At 33.6% G+C, this 18,878-nt stretch overlaps 3 protein-coding genes across 4 annotated transcripts; 2 read left to right on the forward strand and 1 right to left on the reverse strand.

The window, feature by feature from the left end:
- The first annotated feature begins 62 nt into the window (after positions 1-62).
- LOC130824755 (DNA-directed RNA polymerase subunit beta'-like) lies at positions 63-3,723 on the forward strand. Its single transcript, XM_057689772.1, has 5 exons — positions 63-66; positions 178-207; positions 318-396; positions 2,114-2,527; positions 3,714-3,723. Exons 1-5 carry the CDS (start codon positions 63-65, stop codon positions 3,721-3,723), a joined length of 537 nt encoding a protein of 178 aa, XP_057545755.1.
- Positions 3,239-13,139, forward strand: LOC130825414 (uncharacterized). Of its 2 annotated transcripts, none has more exons than XM_057690628.1 (10): positions 3,239-3,574; positions 3,714-4,088; positions 4,224-4,360; positions 4,834-4,947; positions 5,030-5,113; positions 8,109-8,285; positions 9,107-9,260; positions 10,422-10,582; positions 10,658-10,781; positions 10,907-13,139. In XM_057690628.1, exons 2-10 carry the CDS (start codon positions 3,768-3,770, stop codon positions 12,671-12,673), a joined length of 3,039 nt encoding a protein of 1,012 aa, XP_057546611.1. In that variant the 5' UTR covers positions 3,239-3,574; positions 3,714-3,767; the 3' UTR covers positions 12,674-13,139. The 2 variants fall into 2 exon arrangements, with proteins under 2 accessions (XP_057546611.1, XP_057546612.1); XM_057690629.1 differs by having other exon boundaries at positions 3,364-3,574; positions 8,112-8,285.
- Positions 13,140-14,797: 1,658 nt separating this feature from the next.
- On the reverse strand, positions 14,798-17,524 carry LOC130825940 (uncharacterized). The gene is made up of 2 exons (XM_057691391.1): positions 17,185-17,524; positions 14,798-16,980 (listed from the first exon to the last, which is right to left on the reverse strand). The coding sequence occupies exon 2, from the start codon at positions 16,970-16,972 to the stop codon at positions 15,068-15,070; it is 1,905 nt and encodes a 634-aa protein (XP_057547374.1). The 5' UTR covers positions 16,973-16,980; positions 17,185-17,524; the 3' UTR covers positions 14,798-15,067.
- Between the last annotated feature and the right edge of the window lie 1,354 nt (positions 17,525-18,878).

Here is an 18,878-nt window from a genome sequence, read left to right on the forward strand (position 1 = left end):
TTTTTGGGATTCTTTTGTGTAGTGCAAGTTTGGAACAAACATTTAGTACTTTATTTTACTATATGGGTTAGGTTGTGTTACCATATGGTTGGTATGTTTTGGTGGGTCAAGCTTCATACTTAAGATAAGGGTTTTTTTTTAGAGGTGGGTTAAATTTCTATGAGTGAAATACATTAGGTATATTTGATGATGATGATGTTGATGATGGTATTTGTTTTTTCTTTTCGTGCCTTGTCTTGCTTATAGCGTATTTTGGGTTTTCTATTTTCATTATAAATCATTCCTCTTTAGATGCTAATCATATCTTTTATAAACAGAATATACAAAGTATGATTATGATGAGTTGACAAGCTACTCAAGCTCCACTTATTCAAATTTTAGTCAAAGCTCACTCAAGTGAGCTTGTCTCAAATTCAAGCTCGACTCAAAATCTTGATGAGCTAGTTTTCAAGCCTTTAAAACTTATAATTTGAATGCAAATTTGAGCCTTGAGTTTGGCTCAAATTTAAGAGTCAGTAGTAATTAAGCCAAACTTAAATTTTTGAACTTATCGATATTCAAGCGTAAGCTGAGTCGATATCTAGTTAGATTTTATCTCAATCCAACTCTCTTTTTAACACCCTTACATAAAATCATCTATGATTAAATGCTTTTAAATTTATTTATAAATACGTATACATATAGTAGCTTACTATGTTTGATACATGCAAGTTGCTACCACCTTCATCTATTGTCTTCCAAACTTTCCCCTATTTTGTAACCCTACGCAAGACCTTTTTGAGATATTGGGAATAAACTTTGGAGAAAAAAAAGGTAACCCATCATATATAAAAAAAACTAGTAGCATCCAAAGCAGCAGGCACAATAAACAATAGTTCAATTTTCATTATCTGTTCTCTCACATCATCATACTCAATATAGATTGGATTTAGAAATTAGAATAAGATTTTAAAAGGATAAATAACGATAGAATATATACCTTATTGAAAAAATGAAAAGGTTGCGACAAATAAAATCCTTAACTCGATAATATGTAAGAGTGATAGGTGTTAAAACGATAAAATACTTCTATTGTACATTCAATTATAAAGGTTGTGATTGTTAGCATGAATATCTAAAAAATTTATACCATATAGGGATTTTGACAATTAGCTTTTTTATTTGTCAAACAATAAAAAAAAATATTTGGTAAGTGTTTCTTAAGAGTTTATTGACTTTTGATTTGGCCACTTTCTCCTAATAAATAGTCAACAATTAACAAATAATTTTTACCAAATATTTTTTAACAGAAACCGTTGACTTAAAGAGTTGACATATCAATCAATACTTTCAATTAGCTAAACCTGCCAACTATTTTAGCTAAAGACTTTAGCTAATAGCCATTTTCTAAACAATCTATAATGAGTTAGTGACTTGTACATCAAGCTTAGGCAACGAGGGGATTGCCGCATACCTTTGGGGCTAAATTTGTTCATTGTGTTGGCACCACACCCTTAACAAAGGAAGTCAACTACTTTATGATTAAAAGTCATTTAAAGACATCAAAACACACATATTCAACAAGAAGTTCTTTGAGCCATTTTCAAAGATAAATTACTCTACCTTCTACATAAATGTCCAATCTAGAAATAATTAGTTTTAATTAGAAAAAAATAAAATAAAATTTATGTAAAAATGAGTTTAATGAAACAATTATTTATTAATTAAAATCTACATTTATTTTGGTGACAAAAAATTGAAGTCAACCTAAATAAACTAACCAAACAATTTACCTAAGTTAAGATTCTTATTATAAAAAGATATCACACTCTCTCAATAATGTTGTCACATTAATCTACCCGCTAAGAAAAAAAGTGCAACACCAATAAATCCATGAGAAATTATTTGTAAAATGGCCCCATTAAGCCCCGTATCAGTTATAGAACTAATTCCTATAATTATGAAACCCATGTGAGATACAGAGGAATAGGCTATTCTTTTTTTTAAATTACGTTGCCCGGGAGATGTTGAAGCTGCATAGATTATCTGTATTGTGCCTATTATTATCAACCAAGGAGAAAATATAGAATGAGCGTGAGGTAATAATTCCATTTGTAATTCGTGGTCTAATTAGGAGACATCTTGCTTCGAACATAGGAGTTGCTAAGCGTAAAATTCGGGAAAAAGAGCCGATTGTATGGAAAATACTGCAGGAAGTTATGCAGGGGCATCCCATATTGTTAAATAGAGCGCCTACTCTGCATCAATTAGGTATACAGGCGTTCCAACCTATTTTAGTGGAAGGGCGCGCTATTTGTTTACATCCATTAGTTTGTAAAGGATTCAATGCAGACTTTGATGGGGATCAAATGGCTGTTCATGTACCTTTATCTTTGGAGGCTCAGGCGGAGGCGCGTTTACTTATGTTTTCGCATATGAATCTTTTGTCTCCAGCTATCGGGGATCCCATTTCCGTACCAACTCAAGATATGCTTATTGGACTCTATATATTAACGAGTGGGACTCGTCGAGGTATTTGTGCAAATAGGTATAATCCAGGGACTAAAAAAATATGTCAAAATGATCAAATTAATAATAATAATATCTCTTCATCTCATCTAATATATATTAAAATTTTTTACTTACAAATATAATCAAAATCAAAATCATTAAAAGTCAACTTAGAATCTATTCGCCACAAGGTACTTGTGGGGATAATTGTTAGTTACCTAAGTTATTTTTAGCAATGGATAATTGGTATCAACAATATAACATGTTTGATAAAAATTAAGTAACTAATATTATTGTAGGTGTTGAAATATATTAGCCAACAATAAAATAGAGAAAACTTTAAAATGCTACTTTTTTATTTTAGAACACTAAAAATTATAACATTCTATATATATATATATATATATATATATATATATATATATATATATATATATATATATATATATACACACACAACTAAAAACTCAACAAAAACCGCTATTTTGTCAAATAATGTTTTTTCTATAAGATAGTGTTTTAACTTACTAAACTATTAACCGCTATATAAATACAACTTATAAAAATATTGATGCTAGTTTTTTGAACAAAATCAATTTTTCTATAGGATAATGTTTTAATTCATTATCCTTTAAAAAAATGTTTTAATTCATTAAATTATTAACAATTACTTAGATATTAAAAACTAAATACTATCTCAATTAAGCTAAATATCAATTTAACAACATTACTTTTTAAAAAATATGATCCGACATTTAATTTTCGGTGCCCTCCGACCTGCTTTTAAACAATTTAAATTTATATGGATATCAAAATTATTAATAGTAGTACTCCTAATAAAAATAGACCATGAAATAAACATTTTGTTTTGTTTTTGTATTTAAAATAAAAAAAAATAGAAGTGTGAAATTACAGTCGACGGATCCTCATCTCTTCCTTAACACCTCCATTTTTGCTGTTCTCAAACCCTAGTTTTTTCTCTCCTCTACGCAACCCTATCCCATCTCATCCAACGAACAATCGGTCAAACCCTAATTTCTTCTTTCCCTTATAATCGTCGGAAATCCATCTACACGATTTCTCCGTAAGTTTTTCCAAAATTCTTTTCTTTTTAATTCAATTTTAGAATTTTCCCTTTTATTGTTTACTACTACTATTGTTGTCGATTTTTAATTTTCTAAGTATTTCATAAATTGAATTTAGATGTTTAATTATGTTTACAGGTTTATGTAATTGGTGTATGATGTTACACTTGGTAATGCTTTAGCATTGTGTCAATGGCTGCTGATCAACGTAAAAGACGATTGAGCTCTACTACCACTTCTTATGTTTATGGATATCAAGAGCAATTTAAAGCCAAAAAAAGGGATTTGAGATCGCATAAATACGATTTTAATTTTAATACTCATGTTTCTCTTAAATGGGATGATAATGGTAAACGAGTTGTCGCCAAAGATGATCAAATTGGGATATCTTGGAGACATTTGTCTCCTTTTGTGCCTTCTGCTCCTTGTAGTAATGCTAAGTTGGCCGATGTCGTTACTGTTCCCAGGGAAATCTTTGAGTTGAATGATTTATCCCAAATTCTTTCTTATGAGGTGATTGATATACTTTTTTTTGTTAATCAATTTTAGTATTTAAGGTTATTTATTTGTGTTATTTGTGCCGAGTATAATTGAATTGGGATTAAGGCTCTGTTGTTGTTCTTTTGCTGAGTATAATTGAAATTGCAGGTTTGGCAGTCTATTTTAACAGAGAAGGAGAGGAATGTTCTTACACAGTTTCTTCCTCCTGGAGTAGAAGCTGATGAAGCTGTGCGAGCTCTGCTTTCTGGTGACAACTTTTTTTTTGGGAGCCCTTTTTTGAAGTGGTGAGATTAAGTTTGCTTTAAATGCTACTTGCTTTATTTGTTTTTCAACTGATTGTAGCCGTTTGTATTTCATGTTATTACACATTTAACTCAAATTATAGTCAATGATTTCCAAACTTAATGAGAGTATATGCCAAGTTATAAAATTTGCAATATTAGTGAGGGTGATTGAGGAAACAATTTGGTGTTTACATCTAATTCAAGTCAAGTTTTCATTTAGGGTTTTGAAAAAGACTTTGATTTGTCATTTATTTACTACTTCATTTTTAATTGTACCATTTCTCTCAAAAAGCTTTCATACATTAAGGAGAAACAATGTACTTAAAAAATGATGGAAGTTTTTATGTATTTGAAAACCTTTTACCTGACTAATTTTATGGGCTAATCCAACTTTCCTTGCCCATGGCTGGCTCCACATCATCTTCATTGTCATGTGGGTTTAGAGGAATTTATGCTCTACTTAATAATTGCAGGGGGTCTTTACTTTGTTCTGGTGGTCTTCACCCGGATGCGATTCTTCAACACGAGAAATCGTTCAAGACAGATAAAAAAGCCTACTATTCTGAGCTACAACAATACCATGACAGGTATATACCTTCGATAAAATTTTTTCCACTTAAAGCGTTTCTTGAAATGTTTGTCATAGATTAATTTGAGTTCCTATGGCAGCATGATAGGAAGTTTGCAGAACTTGAAGCAGACATGTGCAAGTTCAAATGATCTTGAATCTGAAATTCGACAATATATGTCAAGGTTGGTTGCTTTTATGTTCTATTCTTCTGGAAACAGCTCACTGTGATGAGGCGGCCTTTCCTCCATGACCCTGCGATCTTCTCTTCCAGTAGGATTGTTTATTTGAATGTTGATGTGAGAACATAATTTTTCACTGATGAATGTCACAGTTTTTCTAGATTAATAGAAAACGAAATCAGGCTATGTCATGCTAATGTGATTCTCATCTCTTCCCTAAGAGTGAGCTGGTGAGACATTTGCTTGATAGTTTGATTTTGCTTTATGTGGTTGTGGTTTCGAGCTCTTCTTTCTGTCGTTTTATTTTATATACTCCCTCTGTCCCATGGGTTTTGATGCATTTTTCATTTGTCCCATGAGATTTATTTTTGCCCATGGACCACGTTCTTTTTTGAATTCTCATTCACACATTTAATTTATCTTTTCATCTCATTGACTCATTCACATATTTCTCCCTCTTTCTCATAAAGCATCACCTTTCTCGTTTTTCTTGGTATTTCCACAATATGTACTTGTAGCAAATGTTGTGTAGATTGATGGAGTAGCTCCGTTGACCTTTTTAGATTTAGAAAATTTTTATTGGCCGGGTTAATAAAGATTTGTTTTGTGAAATTTGTTACTGTTGTCTTTTTAGATATTTCTCTTTTTGAGGAAAATACAGGTTCTTTTATTGGGCGGCTAAGTATCATGTTTATAGTAAATTGGTATGAGAAAAACAGTTGTCTTAAGAAATTCTTTTAAAGTCATTGATTTGTGGGCAAGTGGATGTGATTGGTTAGCCGTCTGATACTCTAGGATACATTTTTCAAGATTATTATCTTCTTGTGGATGTAGATGTAGTGTGTCTTACTCTAAACAGCCTCGGTTACAATGGATATGATGCTATTCTTGTCCCAATTTGACTAATGCAATCCTTTGATGTGTTGTCCTTGTGATAACTTGACTTTTTCCTATACAATTTGGGAGTTAGCTCTGATTTTGGTAGAATATGTGGCTTATCATATTTTGATTTTTTTTTGATTTTTGGAGCTAATGTCTTCTTTAAGTGTTAGGATCATGAGGCTATTTGTTTGTGGGATTTATATAAGTTTGTTAATCTCATTCTTGTTGAGAGTTTTTGGCGGTTGTTGATTAGAGAAGATATTGCCTCTCTTGGTTTGGCTAGAGTTTTAGCAAGTGTATTTTTTAATAAAATGTTGTCTTTCCATAAACAAACCTCTTTGCCCCAGAAATATTTTTCTAGAAGTCTCGTTATAGTTTTTTCGCCCATATTGAAACTTAACTTTATTGAAAATCAAAATCAAGCTAATTAGGTTTTTCACTCCTTACATCTTCAATAACTCTTTTCTCCTAGAGCCGTAATTGCTATTACCAGCACAACCATAAGTCACCTAATGAAAATAATTTTGCAGAATTGGATAAAACTTCTAGTGTTTTACTACTTCAGTAATCTATGAGCTTGCAGTTATCCTGATGAATGAGATTGTTGTTACATACCTAGTTGCTTAAAGAAACTAGTTGTATACTTGTACTGCTTTCTGGTAGTACAGGTCTTAATACACATGGCACTGAGGATATTTTTCACTCTAGATGTTTTGATTATATGAGTTGTTGGAATGATAGTAGTATGTAAATTAGGCAGCCCAAGTACCAATCCATTGGTGAAGGACTTGGTTTGGAAGGATATAGATCGTAGAACTCATAAATTTATCACATTGAGAAACTATGTAATCACTATTATAATAAGGTGGGTCTAAAAGGTCCCATGGATTTTGTCAACTGTAAGGCGGATTATTAATGTCAAACCTTGCTTCATCATGTTTTTGATGACCACCATATGCACTTGTGCAGCTGTGATGCTCAAAATTGACATTTAGTTTTGTTGCTACTGTGTTGATACTACATGGCATGGACACTGAATAAGGGTCATAGACCATACATGGGGATTTGAATTAAACTTGCCATTGTTCAATTAGTGAAAATACACTTGTCTTTTTTACAGCTCCCGTTTAGGACTTCCGGTTTTTATTCAAATTTTCTTGATAAAATTTAATCTGTCATTTGCTACAAGGGAGAGAATAAGTTAAGGTACTTCAATTCCATGAAGGAGGTGCCTAACTATTATTCTTGTCCATTGTTGGTCTCCAGAGAGAGAAAGAAGACCTGTGCATGTGTTTTTTTACGTTATATTTGTAGAGAATGGTGGTGACTTTTGGCATTCTAAATTCTTAAAGTGAGAACTGAGGAGATTGAGTGATAAAGGAGTGTTGACTCTATCTCACTATCAGTATCCACAAAAACGTGAAGGAGTTGGAGAATGGTTTGACTTGACCTTGAAGACCGTAAAATAATAAATGGAAACTTCCATCTGCCCCCTATTTCTTTTTGAAAAAGCTGGGTAGAAGTGGTGAGAACAATAAGCAAAGGCTCGAAGAAAGTGAAGAAAGTATTAAATAGCAAAAGAACTTGCCGAAACTGGTTAAAGTTCACAGTCTGTATGTATGGAAAGGGTAGATGTCTTTAAATTGGTTAGGGTTATTTTGGCTCCACAGCGGATGACAATTGTGGTACCGTGATAGGGGAGGAACATGGAAAAGGGGGGCTGGTGGAAATTTTGTTGCTAAATCTTCGTTTTTCTGAGGTAAAATTTTTTATACAAAACCAGGTGTAGATTTCGTATTTGGCATGCTGAACAGGGAAGGGAATGGGAAGGAAGGTTAAATTTCTTAAAATTTAACTTTTTGTTAGAATGTGGGATTAGGGACCAATCACTAATGTCAGATTTTATGTCTTTCTGGGCCTTTTTAACAAACAAATTATAGAAGGAAATTTTTCCATAATATTGTGTGTTTTATAAGGTTAACTTGGATGAGAAAATTTCTGAAGAGAACCTTATGTGAATTATGTGCTTATTTTGTTTTTTCCTTAACATTTTATCATTTGCAAATGGTTTTTTCGCTAGCTGGGTTTGTATATTTTATGCAATTAAATTCTTTAGCAGGTCAAAAAGGCACGAGCAAACCATTCTGCCTGATGCAAACGAGCATAGAGCTCACAAATCTGTGGATAACGTTGCTGTTGCGTCTGAATCTCTGTCTCCGCTAGCAGATGAGAAGTTGTATTATAGTGACAACCAAAAGCTATCTGCCATTAGAGATGCTGGAATCCAGAAGAGGTAGTTATAGATCTGTTTGATTATCAGTCTGATTTCTTCATTTATTTTTGATTTTTGTTGCTGTTGGTTTTAGTTCTAACTCAAATTTCTGGGTGAACGGTTCTATATGCAAGAAAAATTAATTCACATTTTTTCTGTTCTTTTGTATTATGTATTTATGTGTATTTTTTCCTTTGTAAAACATCTACAGTTATTGCTATTTAAAAATAAAATAAAATATTTAACTTGCTGAATCACACCTTTCCAAAAGGACCATTTGCAACTGACCCCTCAAAAGGGTGGATTATCAGTAAAACTCAGAGGTGAGGGACTGCTTTGATGTTAGAAACTTGGACTGCCTCTGTCCATTTTTCATTTTATTTTGATAATACTTGTTTGTATGTTTAAGTCTGACAATGTAAGGTAGGATTTGATGCTGTTTGTTTGTCGTGAAAAATGAAGCTTTGATTGTTACGGTAAATAGTGCAAAAGAAGGTTGCATCGCGTCGAATGCGCTGTGAAGGTTCTCAAATAAAAGAAAACCTATATTTGCCGCGCTGTAAAGCTGTAAAATAACTCGTGTTTTTGTGCCCTATCAAGGGATATCTCATGCTTTTGACCCACATCTAGGCGTTATGATGACCGCATCTCTACCATTACCACATCACCATTCCGCTACTGCAATCGTGACCGTTACCGCATTTTTGCACTATGTACTAGTATTCTTTTTGTTATTCCTTGTTGCCGTTGGCTATATCTGTCATGTTAAGTCTAATATTGCATATAAAGTTATATAATCTTTTTTTTGTTGAGGAAGTATAATATTATTGCTTGCTTTACAGGACACGGAATCAGGATCTTCTAAAGGAGAAACATGAGAAGTCATTAACACCGTCTAATGGCCTTAAGGTTTTGCCAAGATCTAAGAAAGCAGAAAAGATGCAAAAACTCAACCAGACACCAAATGATGGTGCCAAGTATATGTCTTATGTTAAGGTGAGATTCTTTGTCATTACTGTAACTTTTATGTTATGATTATGTCCTTAAAATATTAGTTGATTATCTTTATGAACAACTCTTGAATACATGTTTTCTCTTTATCTGGTAAGTTTGCATTAGTTTTTGGCTACTTCTACTCTTAAGTGTTAGCAATATGAAAGGCTTATGTGATGAGTGACTAGTTATGTCCTTATAAGATGACTTCTTGGATGACAAGTCATTTTTTTATTTTTTTATTTTTTTGAATTTTTAATAGAATCGCTTTTCAGTCTCACATGGTGTTACTCCCTGTCCTAATTAGCTGCGAACCGGGCCGAATGTCATTTAATTGTTGCTTTTAGCAACCTGGCGTGGTTGTTGGCAATGCAATTTGCCAAACCCAGTCATCTATCTACATGTTATTATATTTATGAAATTCTAGCCAACTAAATTGGTATTTTCAGGACTATGGTTTAGTTTGAAAAAGTCTGAAAATCAAAGCAACAGCTTAGAAATAGCAAGAGTTGAAGCATAGATCTTTAGCCACTTAATAAAACCATGTGACTAGTGGTTCCATTTGAGTGCATATGCCTCGTTGAGTTGATGGAAGAGAAGAGCAGTCTGTTTTTTTTTTCCTAGTATGTACATGCTGTTTCCTGTAGTGTATCGTTTATGTCTGGTAACATTGGTATAAAAGGAGTAGGTGGTTGATGAAGAGACATAGTGGAGTTGTGAGGCCATTGCAAATATTTGATGGTAAGAGAAGCTGATGGTTGATGAAGAGGTTGTAGTGGAGTTTTAAGCCAGTTGAGTTGCAAAATTTTAATGGCGTCTGCAGCTATCCTTTTACGCAAATCTGTTTGGTCAGGCCTCTAGTTTGCAATGCTTCGTCTTTCTACATTAGTATACTTTGTCCTCTTGCACCTGTAAACAAATTTTTTTCTTCCCTTATAAATTGTAAACTAGTTTTTATTATTTATTTATATATCTTTTAAAATTTTCCCTTTTTGCAAGTTAACCCCATATGTTGGAATTAAGGTTTTGGCAGTGTTATATGTTGTCCCTTTTTGCAAGTTCGGTGTAAATCATTTGTTTTCAGACTTTGTCATTTTGTCCACCTATGTCTGATTATGTGTTTTTACTATTTGGGGAAATGATCTACTGCCTTTTGTATTTCAGATTAGCAAGAAGCAGCATGACCTTGTAAAGAATATGAGGCAGTCAGGCTCGAGTATTCAATCTAGGGCTCTTAATCGTTTGCTTGGTAGTCTTGATAGTTCTAATTTTAAACCATATGAGATGTTTGTGGAAGAAGAGCAAAAAAGGATCCACGAGTACTGGTATGTTGCTGTAATAAATGGCTTATATTTAATTTCAACTTGTTCCTAACGTCTTATAATACTGCTCTTATACAGGATAAATCTGACAAAGGACATTCCAACTGCTTATAAAAACTGGAGAAACCTGCAATCAGTGAAGAGGATAATGATGGATTCTTTATGTAACGAATTGGAAGAGAAACTAAGTGTTCAGCTGAAGGTTGGTGCTCATAACTTCGCTCTCATTCTGGAATTTGGGGGGTGGGGGGCTTGTATAATTGGTTGTCTGCTCATGATTATTGGTTTCTCGTTTTAAATGTCTAATATACGTTCTTTCAAACACAGGTTGATGGTTTGGTTAACTCTTGTGATGCGGAACCATCACCTGCTTGTGATGAGAATGAAGAGGAATCTTCTCAAGAACCTTCAGAAGACCACCAAAATGATGATTCTTGTAATCACGATTCTATTTCAGATAATGACGAGGAAAAATCTGATTCCAATTGTTTCAAGAACGAGTCTCCTTTACATAATCCTCCTTTAAATGTCAATGAAGAGATTGATCTGTCCTCTATGGAGATTCAATCATTGAAAAATCCTATTGCAAATGTCAATGAAGAGTTTGATCCACCCTCTTCTATGGAGACTCTATCATTGCAGAGCCGTCCTCTAAGTGTCAATGAAGAGTTCGATGCAACCTCTCCTATAGAGACTCAGTCCTTGCATGATAATCCTTTATCAAATATTGATGAACAGTTTGATCCCTCTGCTTCCATGGCAAATCCTTCTCTGAATGCCAATAAACAGTCTGATGCATCTGTCTCCATGGAGGATCAGTCTTTGCATCATCTTCCTCTAAATGTCCACGAGGAGCTTGATCCATCCTGTATGGGGAATCAATCTTTGCAGAATTCTCCCTTAAACGTCAACGAGAGTTTTGATACACCATCAGTAGATGATAAATCTTCAACGGGTGATCCTATCATTGATGATAGTGAGAATTATACTCGGATGGATTTAAATGCAGAAAATAATGCTGTTACAACCGGAATGAGTGAAACATGTTCCTTGCCCAGCCAGGATGTTGCACAAACACCTGAAGCTTCCATTGGTATTTCGTACTCTGAAACTCATATTTCAGCTCCTCCTAATGCTGTAGAAATGCCTAGCACGTCATCGCTTAAGAACATGTGGTCATCAATTGGATTTCCTGAATCTTATCATTCTCATCCGACTACTTTGCATACCACTTCTGGTGCACTCTGTCTTATACAACCACAAGCAGTCACAGGTCAGCCAGCCCATTTAATTGATCTGGAGTCTAATATGCCTGAAGAGGACACAACAAAAGATCTTTTGAACAGGCATACCAGCCAACTACCTTTCTACGATCGCTATCCACCCAATAGAGACAGTAATGAGTTCCATCCAGGACCTGAGTTTCATCAGCAACAAAAAAATCCAGGACCTGAGTTCCATCCAACTGCTGCACTCTTGCAGTCTGCCAATCAGTTCCCTAGCCATTTCCGAGAGCAGTTACAGCCCCCACCATTCACATTGGATCATCACAGACAAAAAGCACAGAGCGAGATATTTATGCATCAGAACACTCAAGATGGAATTTACTCTGACAACAATCGGTATTCAATTCAAGGTTCAGACCACTATCCATCCCTGAATGTTAGAGACTGGAGTAATGCTCGGGTATCTAATACTCTCCTGCCTTCTCAATTGAACTCTGGGGAACTGTTGAACCATAATTGGTATCCCACTGAAAACAGAGCTCATGGTGGTTGGTCCTCATCGGAGCCTCCAATTTTCCCTTCCCCGAGTATTGGAAGTAGCAATGGTGGTGATCAAACCCTTTATAGCGTTCTTTCACAATGCAATTTACGTTCTCGGAGACCCTACAGCCCTGTAGGCTCCACTGAACAGATTATTCCTCAGACAAATTATGGACAAGAAATGGTTGGAGGAATTCCCATGATCACCAATACTTTGCCGCCATCTGTTTCTCCATTTAATTACTTGAGTGGTGGTGAAGCTTCGACGACTATGAAGAATCCCAACATGGGGTGGTTACGTGATCCTTCAGGAAAGCCTTTCCTATAATCTTGGGACCAATGAAGGGGTCTTCGCCTTATTATGGACTTCACGTTGGAAGTTGAAGCTGAACGTTGAAATCATAAAAGCGAGAATGGCAAATGAAGTTGTGGCCAATCTCAAGGAGAGGTATGATCATAGGCCTGCTGTACATACCTATACGACAGCTGATACCGACACCCATGTATATAGCTAGTTGGTAGTAGTAGTAGGTATCCGAAGATCTTGGAATGCTAAAGTTTCGGAGAAAATATGTCGCAATAGGTTGTTTCTTGTGTTATTAGCATTATAATAACTATTTATCTGAGTTTTCATTGTTGGAACCTCGTCCTTTTTGATGGTTAGAGGTCTATTTTGCATAAGCCTGGGATCGGGGCGGTCAGCCGGTCACATTTGTCGTTAGTTCTGTAAGTTGTAACATGGCATTCCAGTTCTCATAATAAATTTTTACCCTCGCAAGGTGAGGTCCATCTTATATGATTCGTCTTTGTTCTTGCTGCTTCTTTCTGAGATTTACAATTGATCCAGCTGAATCATTTGGACTAACATGGAATGTTGAGCTTGTTCTTTCCAAGCATATATTAATGCTATTTTTAGAAGGTTTTTTGTTGTGTTATCTTGTGTTGCTGTAGAATAAACTTCACGGTCCAACTATTAAAATAATCTTCTTGAAATTAATCGTATCATATGATCCCATGTGCTAGCATGCTGTTTGATTGATCATTTGTATTTATTAAAATTACAACATATTCCATCATTCTCAACCAATCACTTCTTTTAAGTCGAGCTTATAACAGGTTTAATTTTCACTATTATATAAATTGTTATTTTTTTTTTCATCATTGTACCAATTCAATTTTTTTTTTTTTTGTTAATTAGTACGTACTTCTCTAATTTCTACTCATCTTTTACACTTTTTAGTTTTCTTGTAGCTACGTACCAATAATTTTTTATTTTTTTTATTCTTATTTTTATTTTTTCGGTTTTTTATGGTTGTTATATTCTTAAATTTTCAGCCCATCTTATTATATTTAATAATTTTGACTTAAGCTTCTTATTTACCACATTTAATTATTTGATAGTGAGAAAATAAGATAAAAAACAAATAGATAAAAAAATAAATGGAAAAGATTACAAGAAAAATTGATTTGTGATTAGGTTCAAGGAGTACTTGGTGAAGCTTGAATAAAAAATTGAGAGGGGCAAAGTTTGAAATTCATTTAATCTTTATTTCCAAAAAAAAGAAGATAAATGTTTAAACTTTAGGTTTCTTAATTTTGATAACAATAACTTTATTAGTAAAACAATCATTATATTATAGAAGTATGTAAGAAAAAAGTTTGAGAGGATGACATCTTTAACGCATTGATGAAAGACAATTAGGAGTATAAATGACTTTTATGTTGATTTTTTTAGTGATTTTTATCTTTTGATAAGTTAAACAGTAAAAAAATATAAGTTAAATAATTTTTAAATTAACTGAAAAATTAATTTTTAATCTAACGCCTAAAGTAGTAATCATTGACACCCTTTTTTCATAATAATTAACAACCAATAATTAATTTTACCAAATATCTCCATAAGAGCTAATTCAAACATATAGATTAACAATTAACGAATATAGTCAAACAAGCCAACAGTCAATAACCAACTACAATAATTCATACGAAATACGAAACAGAGCGATGGTAGTTGGCTTCTAATACAACTTTAACCCATGGAAATCAAATTTATACTCAATCAATCATATATTCATATAAAATAATCATAATCATGTGGATCCATCTGTAGGGTATTCATCATTTATTATTATGCAATCTAATCAAGATCCAACAGCTCCTTAGACACGTACTTCTTTTAATTCGTTGAAGTAAACAACAACCACTACATTAAGTAACAAATACAAGTAGTGCTTCTTATCCCACTAATTAATCATTATGCACTCTCTTCTTTCTTGTTGTGGCGTGAGTTAGTCGACAAGATTTGACAACAAATAATACTTTTTTTGTTCAGGTAGGCCCAGGGAAGAGGGAAGGTCAACAAAAATCAAATTTACGTTCCTTTTGAGCAAAACAGTATATGTTTCAACTGAGACGAGGCATAAACATAATGTTTCGACAAACAATACGAATATACCTATATTTGAAACGTAGTCTTAACTAATATGCACATATATAACCTAAAATTCAGCTCAGCTGATATGAATATGTAATGAAAAAATGAACATACTAGACTAGACAAATTATACAAATGCTCTACTGCTCATGTAACCATATCTGATCAAAGCCACTTGGCGAGGCACAAACTAGCTCGATGACTCGAATTTAATGATCCTTTCTGTGGCGTGGGATCGCACCAGCCTTGAAATGTCGGCTGAAAATGAATCTCAGTACGATAACTGTATCATTGTGCACACATTGCGTTCAACAGGACTTGACCGAGCATTAAATCGACAAAATACTGATGCCCGATTTGTCCATCTCTCCATCTCATTTTGGCCGGAAATCTTCCATAATGTACACCATCATTGCACCTGTTATCAAAATGCCATGACCATGTCATGTCGAAATCATCTATAATCCCAGTAACCAATCCGACTGCCTTTAGTTTCTCTAGAAGGATGCCGTTAAAAGCCTCCATTTTACTAGGATTGAATTGAAGCGTTCGAGCATATCCTCCTGTCGTGATTGTTGACCTGAAAATGAAATTTGGTGCGTTTAAACCCTTGTTCCTTACACCGTCTATCATATCTTTCCAGAATGAGGCGGCAAATTCTGCTCCGCCAATGAATCTCCTAACGTTTTTCCAATAAATCCCATCATGTAAACCGGAATTGAATATAACAGTATCAGGAACAGTCGAGCCATTGAAGAAGCTCTTGACCAAATCCCGGTATCCTTCATTGGATAGTGAATTTAAGCCTTGATAGTTCATGGTCATATTCCAATGACCATTAAAGATGTTTGTAATTCTAATAGACTGTGATTCATCTTTCGGGTTCGTAAACTTCTTATCAAAACGTCTAGAGACCGCGTCTAGTTCTTGGTATGGCACTCGAAGAAAGAAGAACAAAATGTTGCGAATTGTATCAACATGATTTGAATCGCCCCAAAAGAAAAGCCATTGGTTATTTAAGCAATTCCAAGCATCATCCGAAGAAAACAGCTTGAAAGAACAATGGGCGGAGTAAACCCACCCATTGCTTTCGAGCATTCCCAATGAGCCGTTACACCATGGGTTAGCGCAAGGATAGTCGGGCTCTAAACATCTATATCGCCCATCATTGCTAATCTCACAAGCATCATTTTTAGCATGCCTTGTCCACCTCCCCGCCCAAACATCTCTACCAAAATCAGACTTTCTACACACATGCAATTCAGGCAATGCAGCTTTAGATTCAGAAAATCTAACCGAAAAGTTTCGAAGCTGCTTATCATAACCAAATCGAGCAGTCGAATACTTCAATCCTTCAAAATGCCGAAAAAGTAGGATGATTGTGAGGTTATAAGTGCCAGCAAAATCAGGATGAACTTGGAGAGTAAATGAATAAGTTCCATTACCCAAATCCTTAATCGGTGGTCGGGATTTCCATAACTCACCAGACAAATCAATCTCAAAATAATCACCCCCAATACAATTAAGATTTCCGAACTCATCTAATGCTTGAAAAATCACCTCATGAGATTTCCCAGTTGATAATTCAATTGGTTTCCAATCATCAAAGTTAACAAATTTAATATCAACTGTTTTAGAATCTTTACAAGGATCAGCCCCTGGTGCCAACCATCTAGATAAAAGATTTGAACTAAAATTCTGCTCAATTTCAACTGAAACCCAATCAAACACATGATTAGGGTTTCCTGATTCATTTTTTGGATCAAATTTACCCAAAACATGACCTGAAATCCCCTTAGATTGCTCAAGATCACTTATTCTATCAACTAACCCAGATTGAATGTTGGCATTAATCTGATTCTGATTAACCAAAATCTCATCTGGGTTTTCAGTTCTAGGCAAAATAACATTGCTATCTTTGACAAAATTCACATGGGTAGCATTAAATTCACTACATAATGTCGAATTTTGAGAACATGAAAGAGAAAAATTAGTAGATTTTTCAAGTATTTGAGTAAAAGATTCTTCTGGGTACCTCCAAAAATCTAGTACAAGAGTAACTGCAGATTGATCAATGCTCCAAACCAACAATAAAGCTAATAATGTCAAAGATACCAAAAACCCAACTCGGCGAGTCAGTCTAAGAATCGACCACTGAGTTACTGAGTTAACTAACTTTTCCGACATCATCATCTCGATACCTGAAAATAAAAGACATAGCAACAAACAGACAGCAGAAAAACAAGGTAATGTGAGAATCAACGCATTGTTACCCAGAAATATGTGAAATAAACAAATACCCATAAATATTTTATACTATTTTGTGCATATAACATGGAGTTTTCTTGGGTTTTTAAATCATGCACTAAATTAAATTTTAAAATTAAAAAAAAAACTTTACTTACTAGCATACTACAACAATGGAGATTTGCAGTAATATGTATGTGGGTATTTAATTTTTTTGCATATTAAGAATTCTGCTCCAAAAAAGATGCAACTTTTTTAGTATTGATTGATGGGTTAGATAGAGAAGTTATTTTTGAAGAGCTAATAGCAATAAATGGTGGAATGGGATGTTTGGGAAGAAGAGAAAGTTGATGGAGAAAGGAATTATGAATAAATATTGTCACTGATATAATCAATAATGTGAGGAGGAATGAATGAGCAGGACTGTAGAACTGTAGTAAATAGTAATGATAAGGGAAGGAACAAGGAAGTCCAATAAATTTCACACTACAATCAATGAAAAATGGTTGTAAATAGATGAAACCCTTCTCTACGTTAGTTTAAGTATGGTATTAATTCGTGTTATTGGGTTAATTTTGAATCACGTGTTTCAGATCGGTTTAATATCGATTCTTCTATCAATAGTGATTTTTACATGATTTTTTGAAGTCGGGTTAAGTCAAAGTCAGTTATAAAATCTGAAAAATATCAAATTTTCGGATTTGTTTTGAACACCTTTTGACTAATATTTTATTGGGTAAGCCCGTAAGCCAGGGGAACGCAAGGGCTAAAGAAATGTATAGTGAGAATTGAATTTGGTTTTTTTATGAAAAAGTCGAGAAAATGTACATTTTCTTATAATAATTATTGTTGGGTTTTGTTTGTTTTGTTAATTCTTGCCTAAAAAATTGGCTTTTTGGTTACAAAACATTGGTTTGTTTCTTAAGTGAGGGTGTTTTGGACATTTTGTAAATGGGAATATAAAATTAAGGGGTTATAGTGTGGAATATATATGGGAATGATTGATTGAAATTTTTTTTAAATTAATCACATATTCACATGCCTTTGTTCTAAAGAAAATGGAAATAGATTTGGAATAAACAAGAAAATTGACAAAAATATTCTCAGATGAACCTTCTTTTAAATAGATTACTAAAAATGAAATTGAATTCATTATCAAATTGACATGCATCGAAATTATAAATTGTAAAAATACAACATATCCTTTAGCCAAATTAATTTGGACATGAACAAATTGTAATTATTTCATTTGTCCTTAAAATACTTGTGTTAACTAACTCATACTCCTATTTGCTTTAATTGAATATTAATTGAGCCGCTTTGAACCATTTATCAAGTATTGATCATTTTGTATTAGCGAAAATGATTTTTTACTTTTTAGCAATATAATTATGTATTGGCAAATTGCTCATCGTATATTGATTTTTTTTCTTAAACAATTGTGTTCTAATTCAAAATTAAACTAAATGTAACTTAACCATTCTTTACATAACCTTTCAAAAAAAAAATCACCATTCTTTGCATAATGCGAATTTAAACCAACAAACTATTTCTATCGATCAAACTCTATCTTTGTAAAATTAACTGCCAAATCTGAATTCAATCAGAGTTTAAGCAATAAGTGTGAACCCAAAATCAAATCATACCTGAATTAATCTTCAACCGAGTCAAATTTGAATTCGTATGATATGTTGCATAACTTGGAAAATTGCAATATTTAATTGTACCTTACTTTGCCTCTGAACAGACTCTTAGTTAGACCTAAATTCTCACCTACTCAAAACTTAACTAAATCAAAATCGCAACTGATCCTAGACCGAATAAAATAATTGAATGCACAATTCTATCTCTT

Source organism: Amaranthus tricolor, chromosome 10, assembly GCF_026212465.1.
Source record: "Amaranthus tricolor cultivar Red isolate AtriRed21 chromosome 10, ASM2621246v1, whole genome shotgun sequence".
Taxonomy (NCBI): domain Eukaryota; kingdom Viridiplantae; phylum Streptophyta; class Magnoliopsida; order Caryophyllales; family Amaranthaceae; genus Amaranthus; species Amaranthus tricolor.

Excerpts from the sequence above, each read along its gene's own strand:
- LOC130824755 (XM_057689772.1), top strand. Across the intron at positions 208-317 it reads TGATGATGATGTTGATGATG|AATATACAAAGTATGATTAT; the intron begins GTATTTGTTTTT and ends TTTTATAAACAG. Across the intron at positions 397-2,113 it reads TTTAGTCAAAGCTCACTCAA|GAGACATCTTGCTTCGAACA; the intron begins GTGAGCTTGTCT and ends TGGTCTAATTAG.
- LOC130825940 (XM_057691391.1), bottom strand. The coding sequence starts at position 16,972 with ATGATGATGTCGGAAAAGTTAGTTAACTCAGTAACTCAGTGGTCGATT.
- LOC130825414 (XM_057690628.1), top strand. The coding sequence starts at position 3,768 with ATGGCTGCTGATCAACGTAAAAGACGATTGAGCTCTACTACCACTTCT. Across the intron at positions 4,361-4,833 it reads GGGAGCCCTTTTTTGAAGTG|GGGGTCTTTACTTTGTTCTG; the intron begins GTGAGATTAAGT and ends TAATAATTGCAG. Across the intron at positions 10,583-10,657 it reads AAAAGGATCCACGAGTACTG|GATAAATCTGACAAAGGACA; the intron begins GTATGTTGCTGT and ends GCTCTTATACAG.